Source organism: Gobius niger (genome assembly GCF_951799975.1).
Source record: "Gobius niger genome assembly, chromosome: 20".
NCBI lineage: Eukaryota > Metazoa > Chordata > Actinopteri > Gobiiformes > Gobiidae > Gobius > Gobius niger.
Genome location: NC_136871.1, coordinates 22,673,205 through 22,692,169, shown reverse-complemented (window position 1 = coordinate 22,692,169; position 18,965 = coordinate 22,673,205). Strand labels below are relative to the sequence as shown.

The following is an 18,965-nucleotide window of genomic DNA, read 5'->3' as shown; positions in this document are numbered from 1 at the left end:
ACTAATGGAATCACAAAGAAGGAGCTAACAGGCTAACGAGCAAAGTTAACTACGGCCACCGCCACTTAAACAGTATTTACAGTCAAGTTTGAGTGAAAAAAATGATCTCCATTGTGTAATTGGATTTACAATATCCCTCTCTCCCTTTGTCTTTTCTGTCAGCGTAGTATTTACTCTCACGGATAATTAATGAGTAAAAAAGCATAACATGCTACAACACCTGCAGTGGCGCCTCTAAGGGCATGAGTTACTTAGTACTGCTTTGTACATGCAAAACAATACTAGGGTGTTAAAGACAAAGGTAACACTTTATATACAGCCCGCAAGTTCCATGTGTGGGATACGGGTAACATAGTACATGTAATTACACATTAAAGTGCAAGGTTTAATAACGGTGTAATGTAAAGGAGTAATGAAGGTGTATAAACATGTAGGTGTATGAGTAAGAAGGGGGCACAAGGTGTATTAAAGGTGCTTTAGATTATTTATTTATTTATTCATTCATATTTGATTGGGACCTGTGTGAACAATAAACATGTATCACACTACAACATTTATAGCCAAGGCTAATTTGCAGTGTCCGTCCCTAGAAGGGCTTTTCAAACGCACACAGAAATACAGAAAATACATTTGCAGTAACATTAATGAATTCCGACATTACACAAAGGAAGTGCAAATACAATTAGTGCACTTTTTTAAACATGCTTTAGTTCATTTTTAAAAGCCCCCAGGTCTAAGTCCTGTTTCAGCTCAGGAGACAAGGAGTTCCAGAGTCGACAATAAAGGCCGACTGTCCAGGTTTTTTTCTTACGGGCACTTTCACATTTCCATTAGCAGCTCCTCGTGTGATGGAGCCACTGATCGAAGTGGGACTATGAGCCAAACATTTATACATTCATTTAAAATTACAGAATTTAATACAATTTTCAAAGTTAAGAAAGTTTAACCGCGTTCTGACAGATGTTTTATCTAATACTTTTAATGCTCTGTTGTAAATCAGTCTTAAGATTGATTGTTGTGGCTGTTGCCTGTGACCGCAAATCTACATTTCACTGAAAATATGAAAACTAATACTTTTTCTAAACTAATCCATACACAGACTACACATCCATACTACAGTTTGGGCTGAAATTGACATATTTTTGTTGCTCAAAGGTTTCCCGCTTTGTCCAATCCTCTTTTCTCTGTAGAATCTTTGCAAATCTTGCGTTTGCGTTTTTATTCACTATATAGGCTTTAGAAATGGCATTAAAAAGCATTACATTTGCTTCTGCCTGTATAAACCCTGTATTAGGTACAGTGTAATTTGCGCATTAGTTGCTGTAATTTCTCCCAATTGATGAAACTATATTACAACCAAAACATCTGCAACGTCACACCTTTGTTACACTCTGGACACCTTCATTAAACCTAACGTGTCATTACTTTCTTGGAACATGGAACTTGCGGGTTGTAAATCCAAAGTTTCACCCAGACAAAACAAGGCATGGCATGGTCGCTTCTGCACTCGTCTTTAAAGTAATGTTTTGATCAGCCATAAAGAAACAGTTTGTGTTTTTATGCTGCGACTTCAAGCTTGTAGCCTGTAGCTTATATAGCCAACGTCTTTTCTTGATCTAATCTCCCAAATCTCACGCTGCGTCACAAGCGAAAAAGACTGATTATTTTCCGCCCAATGTTAAATTCACGGTCTTCAGTATTCGTCCTAATTGGTTCCCTATTAGCTTTCAAGCTCAAGTTATATTTTTCTGGGGCTTTTTTCCTGCACTGTTTGTTCTCGGTCAGGACAGGGAATGAATAATGAGCATATTGATAGCATTTTTTTTTTTCATTTTCTTTTTTTTTTTTTTTTTAAGTCTCCGCGAGTTGTGATGGATAAGCATGCTAAATCAAGAGGGCAAGCAAAAGCAAATTCCTTTCGTCTCGCTCTGTCGAGACTTAATCCGAAATTACGTGTGATATTAAAAACAATTCCATGCAGGACCTTCATAAGCGCACGTTCGTTGGTTTCGTTCGTTCGTTTGTTTGTCTGGTTGGTTTGTTGTGTTCATTTTGGGGTTCATTTTTCAAGCCAACCGTACAGGAAATATGGAGACTAATGAGAACGGCTGCTGCTTCTTAAAGTGGTGTTGTTGGTGTCTGGCGCGTAAAATTGATTGGGAATGCGTGTGATGAAGTTGGAAGCACTCGAACCAGCCTGATCAGCAATCATCATTAATACGTGGCACGGCTAAAATAGACCCGTACAAATTAAGTCGTGAAATTGCTTTTGTGGCACTGTGTCAGGAGGCAGCTGGAGAAATGTCGACCCCAGATATGTATTTTGTAGCTCTCACACTTTCTTCCTGCTCGCTGTTGGTGTCTGTTGTTTAGTGCCACGCAAAAAAACAAAAAAAACCTTTCACAGCTTGTTCTAGGAAAGGCTGCAGATGACAATACATGATCTCAGAAATAGAAAAATAGAAACGCGTGCCGAGAGGCCTCATAGGTCAGGGCTAAGTCCTTCACGGATCCAAAGGTTGGCCGTTTGAATCTATCTTCGATCTGCTTCGTCCTTGAGCAAGACCCACCTTATATGAATCGTGTTCGATAGTGAGCAGTCATGCTTCCATCAGGGCAATATAGCCTGGTGTGACAAGTGTGGGCTGGAGTTAATTAAAAAACGGTCCCATGTAGAAATGCACCGATCCAGCTTTTTTGATACTGATACCGATACTAGGTTTTGAGTGTCTGCCGATATCCGATATTTACCGATACCAAGACACTTTCTTAAAAATGGCTTTCTCTGAGTGAAAGATTGAATTGACTCTATTGATCTTAAAATGGAGAAAAGAGTCATCTTTTATTGTCATGAGGTTACAGATCAATGATCAATCATAGCTATTGATAAACTCTTGGATAAACATTTAACAAGGATGACTTTTCTCCACTAAATATTCTTGGGTATATGACAGGCTTTAGATTATATCAATATAAACAACTCACATGAAGTGATTTTTATCATTACCAATGTTAGATTATAATTTCAGTTATTTCTTAAACTAAAATAAAAACACTTGGCTTCAGCAGTGGCCGATTTAATTTTATTAGGCTACTTTAGGTATTTGTACCATAGTTTCTGACCCAGCCTTGATTAGTTGACGTTAACATTATTATGCCTCTGCTGGCTTTAGCAGCTTTACTGATGCTAGCCGCGGCATTTTGCGCGACGATCAAAAATACATTTGTAAATGGTGAAACTAACTCAGCGAATGATACAGCATGTCCATGTTCACTTAGATCTCGGTGGTAAAAGTTGTTTTTTTTAAAGCGGTGAAAGCCAAATTGGTAGCGGTTCAGTATCGAATATTTGTAGCCGATACCCAATATCGCATTTTTTTTCACTATCAGCTCTAATTTCCGATACCAGTATCGGATCGGTGCATCCCTAGTCCCTTGTGAACCATATTTAATTGTCCTTTACAAATAAAATATCTCTTAAAGATCATTTAGTTCTGGGACAAATTCTCTGAGCCACGAGGCAATTATCCACCTTATTCCGCCCCGCCCACTTTTGCCACTTTTTGCGTTGTCTCGGCACCTCGTTTTCCAGACACTTCCGGTGGAGCGCGAAGCCCGTTCATTTTAACGGAGAACGAGGGAAAATATTCTCCGCTCAAATCTGATGTTTAGTCGATTGATTTGTGTAAAATGGCCAATGTTCATTTGCACCAACAAGTCAACATTGCACCGTTTCTCTGTGCGGCCTGAAAACGGCTTTGTTTTCGTGTAGTGACTGTTTATATGTGGACTTCTCCAGCCCCATGTTAACACATAGGAGAAAAGGGGCGGGCACAATTCATGGCGGCGCCCACACGAACCTCCGGAATAAGGTGAATACAGCACCGCTCAATAGCATTGAAGCTCCTAAAACAGCATAGTGATGTGAATTGTTAGTTACCATTATTTGTTTTAATTGCAGGTTTTTTTCCTAGTCATGTTACATTTAACCACTTCAAAATGCTTAATTAATGAATCAAAGTCAAACACATCAGAGCAACCAGAATACAAAGGCATTTACTTACTGGGAACCTTCTTCAAATGAACAATAAGCCCATTTATCCTCTTCTCACTCTACGAGTTTGCCCAAAACTGTATATAAGCTGTGAAAAGTGGGAGGGGCGGAGCTTGTCGTCAGGGGTGACATCTGTGAAGGTTGAGTGGTAGTTTTTATTGGTGCTGTTGAGTAATTACAGTCCCTGTGTAAATATTGAGAAAACAGCAGATGTGTCGGGACTGGGACAAGAACAGCACATTCGTAACATCTCGTACCTTTGATACAATGGCGGCAGAAAGTGATGCATATGTATTCCTGTCCTTGCCTTGTGTATTTCATATTTGCATTTAAAAGCACATGGGTGCAATTAAAGTTGAGTTTGCGTACGCAGTTAGAAAGACTGAGATGAGGAGGAAAGAAATCACTTGCCTCAGTCAATGTAATTACAATATCAGTTTGGACAGTGTTCCGTGAACAACAGCAAGTTCTGCCACTGAAGCGCCTTCCAATATGCTATCTTAGCATTAGTCTTGAGATTTATTCATCTACTTTTATAGTTTGTACAGTTTGTCTCGCGGTAGTTTATTCATTTTGATTTAACGCGGGCACATCGACCTTCTAACCCCGTGACCAAATTTGCATCTATATTATAACATATTTATTATTAGTAGTAAACTAATTAACTACTGCATAAATAAGTAGCCATAATAGATTCATTTGTTAATGCACAATTGATCGCAATGAAATCAACTTTGACACACTCACATGTTTCAAATTAGCACTTTGAACTAATGTTGATTTCAAAGCATAAATTGCAAATCTATTCATAGGTGAAATTTGATGTTAAAGGAAAAATGCTGTATTACTTGCATTAACTCGTCTATCTAGAGTAAGGACTATGAAATTGCTGCTTGTTCTTGTTTTCGAAGCTTTCGGTCTGCATACTACCATTGCGTGTAGCTTAAGTATGCCTTTTACCTCTAACACCACTACCCGTCCCTAGTTGAAGTCTCCCAAGTGGATTCTGCAGGAGGCCTCTTCGAGAAGCCTGTGCTTTGGGAGATCATTTCCCTTGTTTCCAGAGAGCATCTCAAAGCCAAATGACAGCTGATCAGCCGCGCAGGCGTTGTCATTAAGAGACGCCGCTTCGTGTTACAACACAGCCACAAGGACGTCTTATTTATCTAAAAAAAGAATCCCTCTCTTTCTGCCGGCATGTTTTTTTTTTTTTTTTTCTCCATCTATCGCTTGTGGGAGAGAATGACACAAGTGAAGGAAATACACATGCAATTAGGAGAATGAGGAGAGCTGCACCGGGCTATATCCACAGTAATAAGTATCAGGGAAAACACAGCCGGAAAAGGGAAGGCATGAAATATTAACTGTTGATCCGTATTAGCTTTTGTGGCATTTTCAGCGCAAGAAGTGAGAGGGAATGAATGTGCTTGTTGACAACAGTGGGTTCGGGTTCATCCCCGTGTGGTAAAACCTGCCAGGAGAAGGATTTGTGTTCTGCTCTGAGTACTGCTGAGGTGAAGACACGCAGACACGGGTGTGCATAAAACAGGAGCTGTGCATTTTGCCGGGAATCTGTACTGACTTTATATATTTTTGAAATAGTCTTTTTGTTATTTGTTTTTTTCTTCTGCTTTTGCCTTGCGCTACCGTAAAGGGGAATGTTTTACAAAATATAATAATACCGGCACGCGCTTTACAAGCCTGAGCCTGAACAAAGCGGGAACAAAGTTGTGGACAGTTTTGATTCTGTACTTGTCAATAGAGCGGCGCAAAACATGTCCAAATTATTGTTGCAGCAATGATTTATAAGCCACGATATTTCGCTAAGGTCTTCCAACTGACTGAGATTTACTTACAGCCTGAAAGCAAACTGCATAGTAACTTGATAATGTGCGAAGCCTTGGATTTATATTTATTTATTTACTCTTGACACAATTTAATGAATGAACAAATTACTTTTTTATTTAATGGGAATGGTAACATCTCTATAATATTATCACAATGATCAGGCCAGTTGCCCAAAAGTTGCATTTTTGTCTCGATATTATACAGCCCTAAAAGTAGTAGTTTGTTTATACAGGTGTACGTTTAAATATTGTCAAATTGAATGAAGTTTACACTATGGGCTCTGTGACTGTCATTTTATTTACCGTTTTCAGTAACGCTTTATATTAAGGTGTGCTCATTAAGTTAATTCATAAGGTATTAATCAGCATTAATAATATGCTTGTAAAGTAGTAATTATTAAGTATTAAGCAATGAATAATACGCTTATTCATAGACAATCCTTAACCTCACCTTAACCCTTACCCTAACCCTAAAATGATTACTAATGCTTATTGATATTTAATCTAAAGCAATATCCAGTTTTTTGTAGCCCTTGTCCAAAGTCTTTTGAGATGTTCCATCAACATTAAAATGCACGGGCCCCGTGGATCGTCTTTGTTAAATCATTGCAAAAGTTTTACAATGGGCTTTCACCGGAAATGTATTTTCTTTTTACAAAGGCTGTTAAATTGTCACCAGATGCATAAACATTAATGTGCTGGGAGATTAGCACAACATCTGTTTATTAGAGATGTTCTGCCTACACTGGGTGCCTTGCCAGATGTGGATTTTGGTGCCGCCGTAGCCGAGCCTGTTGGCTGGTTTATCCATAATGACACACGATGATATCTTCAGCTGTTACTCATTGCGTCTTGTTGATTCCTGCCGTTTGATGTGTTATAATGCATTTGACACCTTTCACACCTCATCAACACCCCCAGATTTCCTTTGCGATTGTTTTTGAGTCCCCTACGCTCCTCTGACTGATGGCTCTTTTGCACATCTCGAGTCACATCATTCGCACCATACCTTCCCTGCGCAAATGGAGAAAATTGTGGTGACAATTTCAATTTGGCACTAACCCCCGAATGTGCATAATCAGCCGACACATATTCTGATTGCTGTTGCCCTGATGTGCCGGCAACCGTGTCCAGATTGTCCCTTAGTCAGAGTGACAGACCCTCATGTGTGTGCCGGTGCCCCAGACAATACTGCCCCCTACAGGCGACACTGTCTCATCTTTATAAACTGCACGTTAACATCGACTTGGACATGGAAAAAGTTGAAGCAATGTGTGTTTTAAACTCAAGGCGACTAAAAGATTGAACTAGTTTGAAATATTAAACGGCTATGTTTTCTATAGATATTGCGTTATGCTTTGTATTTTTGTATTATTTTGAAACTGCTACAACAGCTAAAGAAAGCAAGAAAGAAAGGAAGTATTTTGAGTATAAAAAAGCACCTCTTCAATTTTCTACACCTCTATCAACTCGATTTTTGTGTTGTATAGAGATTTACCCTCGATTCACAAGTCGTGCACAGCATTGCATTTACGCGAAATTCACAACTTTTTCAGAATTTATTTTGTGTTTGCAAAAGACATTGTCTCACACGCCTCTCCAAATTCTTGTTTGCCGTTTCCTTGAGCGCGGCAGACAGGCGTGCAGATAGCTGACAGATAGCAAAGATTGTGAGTGACCCGGGCCAAAGCCTCCTGGAGTGTTTCTGTTATTGAGTTACTGTATCTGCGAATCCTCTAAGGCTCCTCCACTGAAGGGCTAAAGTCGAGTCAGCAGCACAGAGTAATGATAGGATTGTTAAAAAGACTCGTATTTTGGACAGACATAAACCTTTATGGTCAAGTGCCTCTCTACTGTCTCTCCTGTTACACTTAAACTCACTGACACTTCTATTCTGTTATCTTTAAACTGAGTTTTTACACAGCAGCAGAATGGACTAACTAGTTATACAAATTGTGAATAAATGAGTGTACATTCTACATTTCTTACAACATATATGATTTAATTGTATTTATTATCACACGTTTTAAAGAAGTGTATGAAAGGAAGCAGCTGTTTACTGTAGAAATCCTCACAGACATAGCAGTTTGATCTTCAGTAACATTCATTACTTGGCAACAAAAACTACCTGATAACTTTCCAGTTTGTGGTAGCATGTGTCATTTAAAACACCTCTCCATTCTAGTGAAGCGCCACTGATCATCCCTTATTAAAGCCATCACTGAGGGCGTCGTCTGAAACTCTCTCAACACACCATGCGTGCCAATTTATGTCTGCTGCTAACGCACAACTTTGAGGACAAAATGTTTCACTTGCTGCTTCTATTTCCATATAACAGGTGCCAACATGACAAGACCGATTCCTCACTAGTTTATTCACTCGATGTTCTCAGTGTGCAGCAGTGCCCCGCTGAACATGAAGATCCAGCCTCTGAACACGACTGCGCTGGTGGTGAGCTGGGAGCGCCCTCTGACCATCTACCACGCGCCCATCAATAGCTACATGGTCTCCTACAGCTGGGTGAAGGGCGACGTCCCCGATGAGAAGGCCTTCACAGAGACGGGCGACCAGAGCATGGTGAGTAGTGACGGGCGAATGAAGCCTTGTGGCACTTCAATGGTCCTTCCTTGCAAAACTATCACTAAGGATTGGAAGCTTCAGAGCTGCTTTGTTGCGTTTGAACACTGACCCCTTGTGGACAATTGAATGCTTGCACTTTGCTCGGCACTGTTAGACAGCTCTTTTAAGTAGTCATTGTTGCTGTCGTATTTCAAGAGATTAAGATGGTTTACCCGCAATAGTTGCTTCATGTTGGCTGTGCTGAAACTAAGAAACAAGACACATTATGGTAATTCATTGCGGTTGTCACTTGGCACTTTTTTGTTTGTTTTCCTTTGATGCTGTCACAACAACACTTTTTTTTTTTTTTTTACATCCCTACAACCAAAAAGTGGAACGTATTCACTTGGGGGAAGTTTTCGGCGCACTTCTGTTGAACGACTGGCCGGACTTGAAACGGTGGCGATGTGGTTGGCAGGATCAGAGGGCAGCAGGAGCGGTGACAGCTGGTGACGGACTCTGCATGCAGCCGCGGTACAAGGGCTCGACACTCGTCCGCCCCGAAATAGACACGCCACACGCTGCGCTCTCTAATACGACGTGTCAGTGTTGGCCAAACCTTTTAAGCAGCGGCCAAAACACCTGCTGCTCCCACGTTATCCATCCAGCCATTTACATTAGCACTGCCACATTCTACGCGCCCTGATACAACCCGTTCCTCATTAACTACATTTCCTTCCTGTAATGCACTGAACTCATTAGCTGATATTGAATACGGCGTAAGTTAAAAACTCCAACCATTAGAAAATGTCACATTGCAATTAAAAGCGTGAAAATCTATCATATCTCCCCCCCCCAGCCTCTAATTTTACTGTTTGGGTTATTTCTGTTGAGGTATGTGCTGTCGCTTTCTCTGTCAAATCAATAGGGTTGCAATTAATGACTATTTCAGCAGCCAACCAAGTCAATTACTTCTGTTGTGCCTTTTTTCTTCTTCTTTTTTAAGATATGCCAACTGAATATCTCTTGATGAATAATATTTGGAAATGAGTGTACTTTTCATCAATATGATTAAAGGTATATTGTTTTTTGTGCCATTTTGAGCTAATTGCTGCAGTCCCAGCAATGTATCTCTTCATCATCCTGTTTATTGACCTAATGGCAAATTAGTATTTTCTCCATGAGTCACTTTTTGGATCTGAGCCATTTGTTGGGTCTCACTAGTGCAGGCAAATCAATTTGCTTCATCATTTGTCTTGACAAAAAATGTGTTCTCATCCGTGTTCCTTTAACACAAGAAAAACAACTGCATACTTTCTGTTCGGTCTTTTGTTGTTGTTCATCAAAGTCTGCATACTGTAGGGTCGCGTCGCTTGACTCAAAGGCAAATTTCTATTCTGATATTAGCTCCAAATTCCTTAATCATTAAAGAAACAGCCCTCGCCTGAAGAGTCCTTTTGAAGGCTCACTGTCTTTTAGCTGATCGCTGCAGGAAGCAAGATGTTAGTCTCTCAGATCCGTGTGCACTTTTTGACACCAGCGATCATTGGATTCTGCCTGTCCGCTTCTATACGCTGAACACAACATTGATCGACTCAGAAATATATTCTCGCTATAGGAAGACGCTACACCTCCAGCACCTCGTCTTCACGCCACCGAACATACAGTCACTCAGGCAGCAGTTGTATTTTATATCTTCTTCCACTTGTGGGATTCTAGGGCCCCATCTGTGCACCATCTGAAAGCCTGCTGACCCCTAACTTGTCCTTGCTATGTGCATGACCGCGTCCTTATAATAAAAAAGAAAAAGTCACACTTGTGTATAACAGCCTCCGACGGTGCATATCATGTTCCTAGTGGCAGTGCATGTTGCTCCATCATACGTTTTATTGAGTCCCATCATGTTGTATGTGGGGACATGGGCACCACACTACCACCCTCTACTGGTGGGTCAAAGGAACAGCGTCCACGTGTAATGTGATTTTTCAATTACCCCTCCCTTTTCTCCAAAGCCAGTGCAGTGGGCCAGACTCCATCTATTCGATTGTCTTTCTGTATATGACATTGTAAAGGTACAGGAGGTGAATTAAAGAGACAGTGTCTTTGTGAGGGAGTATATAAAGCAGTTTTATGAAGGTTTTATGATGGAAAATGGAATTCATTCACACACTGAGAGGACTGACCTTTAACCTTGCATCACAAGTCAACATCTACCTAAAATGTAAATCGTAAGTCTAAATTGAAACATTTAGTGGTTTGACTCTGTTGTGTTATCGTTCTTGCGTTGATCAGTAGGCCCACAATCAAATACTATCAACTCAGTTTGATCATTTATCGTCAGCTTTCGAGTCCCTGTTTGTGTTGTCACTGTTTCCGACATCTTGGTCTTTCCAGAAGAATGTGGAAGTGAAAGCAGCTGTACACAAACTGATTGCTTTCATCCGTTTAGATATTTCCAAATTTGAGATTTTTCCTTTTGAATTTAAATGTATATTTTAGAGATGGGAGTTGGTGTGTCAGTCATAGTTCTTTATCTTTGGAAATGTTCATCCATCCATCCATTTTCTTCCACTTGTCCGTTGCCGGGTGGTGGGAGCAGCCTTTGGAGCTGCCCAAATCACACTGCACCAGCCCCTTGTGGCTCCTCCTGCAGGTGGTGGGTTCACCGAAAGGACGGCCTCATGATTCAAACTGGGGCTTCTGAACCGCTCTTTGTCTGACCCGTCAACTAGGACCTGTTTGCCCTGGGAGACCCTACCAGGGGCACGAAGCCCCCGACAACAGAGGTCCCAGGCTCTTCGGGGTGCTCAAACCCCTTCACCACGTTAAGGAGGATAAACTATGTATGCTGCAAATCCCCTGTTTACCTACATGGAGTGGTTTGTGTATGAATCAGGCATATTACGGCAGATGCTGGGCCTTTTGCAACTCTGCAGAATTTACTTTGAATCAATATCTCCAAATAATTTAAGTAGATTTTAAATCAATTATTTGGAAAGATTGATGCTCTTTTAAGACAATCAATATATTTATTAATCTATTTATATGACTTTATTTCCTTTTTTCTATAGAGAGCGATCATCACCAACGTGTCCCCTGACGTCCTGTACCTGTTCAGAGTACAGGCAGTGTGTCAGCACGACCTGCGCAGCGACTTCAGCCAGACACTGCTCTTTAGAGGTAAACCGCTAACCTTCAATGTGCTATTGTTGCTGAATTTGTACTACATAAGCGTTGGCAGAAATATTTCACATCCAACCATTTTGAAAGTTTTATACTACAACATTATTATTCTTTAGTTGAACCTCTTGGAATTAAAAGCCCAAAAAAAACACAGAAAATATATATATATATATATATATATATATATATATATCCCCGCCGGCGGGCATTGGCCAGGGGCCACCACGTGGCTGTCCCACCGGCCGCGGGCATTGGCCACGCGTCCATATGGACCGCAGTGCATTGCTGTACTGCTGTACCAGGGACAACCCGGCATCACAACAACGCGAGTGAACGAGATCTGACTGCCCTGCGTGTGCACGCATCCAAACGGGCCCGACGTGTGTCATCGTTACTCACCTCTGTAGACGCCGCACCAGTACAGATACATCCTCCAAAACATCTGCTTGTCTTTGTTTAACTTTCTCCTGCAGTGACCGTGGCTGTGGTTCATTATAGATCCAGTGCTGCGTAATGTCAGAGGCGCAGACAAATGCGTAAGATCCAATCCTGGCCATATTCCGTCTCCAAAGCTTTGTCTCCGAACAAAAGTACACGCAAAATGTTGTCAAACAACTGGCCAAACACGAGCCTCACATCAGACGCGCTGCTCCGAGTGCTTCAGCCTCTGTGTGCGGAAAGCGAAAATGAAACTACCACTAAACGAGCGCATGGCCTGCACTTTTTTTTTTACTTTGGTGCTGTACCATTTGTTTTCTATTTTTTTCTTTACATTTTATAAAGCAGCTTTGAAGGCATTGCCAATTGTATTCTAGGGATATAAATACTGTCTAATAACGATCATTAGGCTATTTCATTTCAAAACCAACTTATTATTTTTTACATTATACTTGCACCATGATGCTCCAAACCGCGGGTCCTGCACCGTGAACCGGACCGTGACAGCTGAACCCCAAATATTTATCTATAAATATTCCACTGTCTCTTGAATTCTATTCCCTGAGTTTATCAAACATATTGCTGTTGTAGTCGCTCATTCTGCTGGTGTTCTGGACAACGGGCTCACTCCATTCTACACAATGCAGGAGTAGGTAACTTTGCACTAGACTATACAGTCACTACAGTGGTTCTGGGATTGCACAGGCTCAGAGCTTTGTCTGGTCAAAGGGTCAAGAGTAACAATCATCAAATATAAGAGAGGAGTACGGGTGCATCAAACACTCCAATTGCAGTTTGTTTGACATTATTTTTTAGCATTCATTCTTTTAAACATTTGTAGTGGCCATAGTTTTTGGAATGGGTTGCGAACCACTGGTCTACTTACTGCGGGTCTACAGCTATACTGAGTGACGGGATATAGGGCCTATACTTTGTAATAACTCATAATCTCAGAGTATATATATGTATATATGTATATATATATATATATGTATATATGTATATATATGTATATGTCTGCACATACATGTCTGCTCTTTCAACAACTTCCTGGAAAGTCTGTTCTTAGTTATTAAAGTTGTATGAAGTATTTGATGTCAATTAATATGATTCTTTGAAAAGGCCCTGACCAAAAATAAGTTCGCTGGGTTGATATATACTGTTACCTTTCCCTCATTAATTCTTCTCGTTGCTGAATCTGTTCTATATCTGTGGAAATGTTAATTATAATTCACTTGGTTTCATTACTGCACATTCTGCACATTAATTACTGTCTTTTTTCATATGTTTTACAGCAAATACAACAAGAATTTTTGAGGGCTCTCGCATCGTCAAAACTGGAATGGTGAGTTGGAAAGTAAAGTTAGACATTAGTTATGGTTCTTTAAGGGAGTTTTGTCACTGTTGCATAACAGTGAGTCACTCTGTCTTGCATCATTGGCACACATTGTTCTCCTGTTGTCCACAGCCGACCCTGTCTCCAGCCTCCTCAGCAGACATGGCTCCTATAAGTTCAGGCTCGTCCACATGGACGTCCTCTGGCATCCATTTCTCTATCGTCTCCATGGCAACAGGGATGGGGCCCTCCTCCAGTGGCTCTCAGGCCACCGTGGCATCAGTGGTGACAAGCACCCTTCTGGCGGGTTTGGGTGTGGGCGGAGGGGTCATCTCCTCTCTGCCCAGTTCAGCTTGGCCTACCCACGCGCCCCAGGCCACTCAGACCCCCAGCACCTCTAGGGCCCCAGCCACAACACACTCCAGCACGGAGCAGGTGCCACCCCAGACGGCCCCAGAGACGGACGCCCCCACAGAGGAGCACAAAAAGGAGGGTGACCAAGAAGAGGACGATGAGGGAGAGAGAGAGGGCGAGCAGGGGGACGAGGAGGAAGAGGAGAAGAAGAAAAAGCCCAAACCTGCGCCCACCAATGAGGAGAGACAGGACAACAGCACTGCAGTCCAGGAGCCTGCTGCGCCCCCCCCTGCTCCCACTGCCAAGCAGAAAGGACCAGGTCCAACAACTGAACCCTCCACTTCTGTACGGGACAGTACTGTGGGGCAAGAGCTGCAGCCTACAGTCTCTCACACCGAGCCCAGCCTCCAGACGCACAGCGACAGTGGAGAGATGCAGATCCCAAAGAGCTCCACTGTGGCCCCAAAGATCAATAACAATTGGCCTTTCTCAGTGCACACCGGTAAGAGCACAAAACTGATGCATGCGATACCCAACTTCTTTTGACAGAAATGTACAGGCCAACATGGCACAACTAATAACTCAATTTAAGAGTATGACTTCACTGTTCCCCTTCCAGTCAAAGACACTGCTCCAGGCTTTTGTCACTATAACGCTGAGGCCTGCAGGCAAAACTAAGCTGTGCCAGAGGCACTGTGCCGCAAGGAATACCTTTCAGCCTGCCGTGTGTTTTAGTAGAGTGCACTTCAAGAAGAGCACTTTCAAACAAATCATTTACTATGACATTCAGAATTATTTATAGCCCTTCCAATACCCACTTTTCCCACGCATTCTGCATAGAAGCTGCCTCTGCTTTACACAATGTATTTACTTATTATCACAAGACGTCGGTCTTCCATCAAATGTTGTGTGAATAATTGGAATGTACAATATCTGACAGCTACAACAATGTATTTCCACATTACCAACAAATTCAACAGAATATTTGGTTGAATTTGTCTGTTAGACAGGACAAGTTTATCGAATGTGACCCGGATCCCACAGCCTGGGATGGGGCGGATGGTGTGGATTGTGCCCCTCGTGGTGGTGTCTGCTCTCACACTACTCTGCCTCATAATGCTGCTTGTTGTTATGGTTTACTGGAGGTAAGTGTACAAACTCTGTGTATGTCTAACCTGATTTTACAGAGGTCAGTTTACAGTCAAACCTGAAGGGCCACAAACTGGCGCTCATCCCAGACACAGAGCCTCCTCGTAGCCCTATTCTCATTACAGCTAACTGTGGTATCAGTGACTGATTTGCTCATACATTGTGTTCATGACAAAAGTGTTATGCCTGCTTAAATTACCGGATTTTCCAGCTTTCCCGCCGTATTCACACCTATCTGTTTACTGACTTGCACTCTGAGCATGAGGCCGATCATCCACCTCAGTTATCACAGAGTCCTGAAGGCTCTCCACTGGCGACCCAGCTGTGTCTTCTTCTGCTGGGCTGCTTTCCAGCATTGCCATTGGACGCCCAGTGATTACACAGGCCAAGCCACTGGCACATGTGGGATTGTTAATGAGTTACAAACAGCACTACGGACCATTTCCTCAGCCGGTCTCTGTCTGTGGAAAACTGCTGTTTATTTAACTAATGACTTCAGCCTAAGATTTGAGAAATTATGATCATTACAAATACATCAGTTTATTCAAGTATAATTTATGATTAAAAAAAATTAAGTTTACAGCATGACTGGCAAACTAGATTGTAGTGGTGCTAAGAGCCGGGGCTGCTGGGATATTAGACATGGCCATCACAGCTGTTGTTGTGACAGTCCAGACAGTTCAGACAACGTGCGCTTCCCCCAGGGACCAGAGCATGATTGAGGATGAAATAACTCGTTCACTCTCTTCATGCTCTGAAAGCCTTCCTTGGTGACAGTGCAGCCATTAAACTGCAGCATTTCAGCTGTGCACAGATGTTTCACTCCTTCTATTGTAAAACACAAACTTATACATTCTCTGACCGTGTCTGAAGTGGACTACTTTGTTATTTCATAGTTTGAGTGGCCTGATATGAACTTGGTGTCTATAGATCAGACATGCTGTGCATGCAAAGTGAGACATTCTGTAGTTTTCATTGTGCATGCTGCACCTCTGCCCTCAGAGGAGCTGGTGTAGCGTGTGCAGCTAGTTAGCACCAGCTCATGTGCGCCCACAGGGAGCCATTAGACCAGAGGTAGTGATGCAAACCACTGTGTTCCCCCTCCTCCCTTTACTCCTTTCTATCTTTCTGTTTCCTCTACGTCCTTCTGTCCTGTCTGTTTTAAAGAATGACCAGTATCTGCTCCTTGCTCTGCATCAAGTACAGGTAGGACTGCACCAGATTAGAATCATATTTTAAAAGTCTTTTGCATGTACAGTATATACAATTAGATACTTGGAGATAGAGAAAGTATTGTCTCATACTGGTCAAAATCTGTTCACTTATTGGAATGCTTGAATGGTCTTTGCACTCTGCTCTTCGGGAAATTCCCTTGAGCTTTTGCAATCCATCTGGCAAATCCCACTTTAGAGACTACTATTTCTTGCCTGAAGTTAGGTTCACATCATGAACTTTTATCTCAAACTTCATACCTTTTAACTTTCTAATTCTCCTCTTTGAGCATCACTGAGCAGTCCAAAAGAACTGTCCAGCTGAAATGCTTCTTTTTTCCTCATGGACCAGACAGCCACATTCTTAGTGGGTTGTTGATGGCCTGCAGACAGATCGTGTTTGGATTAGTTTGAGAGAAGCTAATTTTAGCTGCGACGGCAGCAGCGGCGGCGTTGTTGTGTGGCTGTGGTTTGTTTACCTGGTCCCTGTAGTGGCTCAGAAAGCGTTCCTTCTGTCTCCTTATCGACAACAGCCCTATCTGTGCCCAATCAGCTGTGCCCTGCATACTGGGGACTTTTCATTAGCAGTTTGCTCCTTTCCCATGTCATTGTACTCAGCATTCAGCTGCTCATGTTGACAGACCAGATCTGAGAACAATGGGATAACGAATCCCTAATAGACTTAGCTGTTACTTCATGCGTGGCTGCGGGTGTTGGTTTCACTGCGTCTCTCCGTGTGTCCCTGCAGGAGGTTTTTCCAGACTGCTCACTTTTATGTGGAGGAGAGCAGCTCCCCGCGGGTGGTGGCCAATGAGAGCATACCTGTCATCCCGATCCCAGGTAAGACGGCTTTTTACTTTGCAGTTGGAGAATCGTGAAATATGTTGTTTTAATGTTTTATGCCCTCCTTTCAATATTATTATATTACGTTGAGCTAGAGCTTAGTGATGTGGCTAAAAACTGAATACATTTCAACAGTGTGCTTGGTGTTGTCTTTTTCTCAATCACATGCGAGTTCCTATTTGTGTGTAAATTATTTGGAAGTCTTCTCTATTTATGTTGGGGAACGACTAGCATACGTTTCAGTCAAACTTACTTCAAGCAGAAGAATCTACTTGAGAATGATGAAAGTGAAATTACTTTAATTTTTCATGGAAACTAAACATTAGACAGTCTCTTTAGTTCAGTAAGAAATCAATTGTGCAAAAGTTTATACGCCACTTGTATAATGTGTAAAAGGGATATAACAAACTTATGTTAGATCTAAATTGAAACACAAAGTCTTTGTTGCCTCCACAGAGAATTCCTCTTTTGTAGCTGTGGCGAGTGTCTTCTCTAAGCTTTAGTGTTGAGAAAGGCAAGTGTAGGCAGCTGGTCAATATGAAGCTTTACTCTCCTGTGCTCAGGGACGTCTCGGCTCAGTGATATCAGAGTGGTGATGATGCCCGTATCGATTCCACATCCATACCTTTTATTATCTGTCCTCTTTTATCCTCCTTCACATGTTTTTTAGTTCAACAGGGCAAGAGCAATTTTAAGTCCGAGCTCATGGAGGAAAAAAGAATGTTGATGTGTAAAATTGTCACGGCTTTTACCACCGGTTTGCTTTATTCATGACAGACACTGGAAAAGTCAATGACAGAATAAAGTGAATTAATGATCCTCCTGAAGTGTGAAGAACATAGTGCGGTTCTATTTTATCTATTGTAAAGCATTTAGCTGACTAATGAAGCCGAGTTCGTCTTAATGTCTTAGTCCTGGAGCCACATTTCACCCTATGTGATTCTGTGAACTCATCAGACTCCAAAAGCCCTTTATTCTAATAGAGCCGAGACGTTTTGATAAATGAACAGATTTATGACCACAATGTCACCTTTTCTATTGAAACCGCTGAGGCAAACAGGAGTCCTTCAGGGCCCAGCTGTGTGGACGTATTACTTTAAGCGTTGCCCAGGACCGGCACCTGGGTCCTCTGCGTTATTGAGCTCGAATAATGATGACCAGACTGATCAAACATCGGCTTTTGTGCAATGTACCTTCGTATTTGATTGATGGCTCCAGATGATCCCTGCTATGAATGCTTCAAATATCTACTTTGACAAAAGTTAAGATGCTGTGTAAAGCCAAAATGCAAATAGGATAAATGTGCACGGAGCAAATTTAAGCAAGAACTAAGCTATGTTTTATCAAAGTTAGAGCAGTTCACATTTTATTGAAGATGGAAGGTGTATATTGTAGACCAAACAACGCAACCACATGCTCTGCAGTTATATAATATTAAAGAAATGTACAGCATGCATCATTACTAGTTGATGCTCATGTAGTGATTTCCCACATTGTAGTTTGTTTTTAACACAGGGCCTCATTTCATAGTTATCCAGAGTGTTGTTAATTTCTGGAGATCATTATTATTTTTTTTTTATTCATGCAGCCTTATATTTGAAGAGTTTAGTGGTGCTAGGCTACTGCTAGGCTAGCGCATGTCTATGGTAACTAGTAGCCAGAATTAAAACAGTCTGACCCCAGCACAGAGCACCTGAGGCAAATCACTTACAACAGCAGACTACCGATATAAATGTCTGTGTTGACTGAATAATTTTTAAAAATATAACCATTTTGCATTTAGAAGAACTTATATTTGAGCAGCATCAGCTTCCTGGTTGTAAGTAGGGATGGGCGATACCACATTTTTTGAAATCAATACGATACCGATATATTTGGGGTCTTTTTTGTCGATACCGATACCAATACTGGTCATTTCATATGGGTGAATGTATTTCAATCAATATACATTTCTAAAACTGGTTGTTTTATATAATTAATTGGTCAATTAA

The 18,965-nt window shown here is 41.6% G+C and overlaps 1 protein-coding gene across 2 annotated transcripts in view; it reads left to right on the top strand.

Moving 5' to 3' along the window:
• Positions 1-18,965, top strand: part of ca16b (carbonic anhydrase XVI b) — a 140,113-nt gene that overhangs the window by 104,566 nt on the left and 16,582 nt on the right. Inside the window, exons 9-15 of one of the 2 annotated variants that reach the window (XM_079578180.1) lie at positions 8,294-8,478; positions 11,532-11,640; positions 13,377-13,426; positions 13,550-14,273; positions 14,778-14,916; positions 16,088-16,126; positions 16,880-16,971. In XM_079578180.1, the coding sequence (XP_079434306.1) occupies positions 8,294-8,478; positions 11,532-11,640; positions 13,377-13,426; positions 13,550-14,273; positions 14,778-14,916; positions 16,088-16,126; positions 16,880-16,971 (1,338 nt within the window). The remainder of the gene's footprint in view (positions 1-8,293; positions 8,479-11,531; positions 11,641-13,376; positions 13,427-13,549; positions 14,274-14,777; positions 14,917-16,087; positions 16,127-16,879; positions 16,972-18,965) is intronic. The other variant, XM_079578181.1, reaches the window with a different exon arrangement.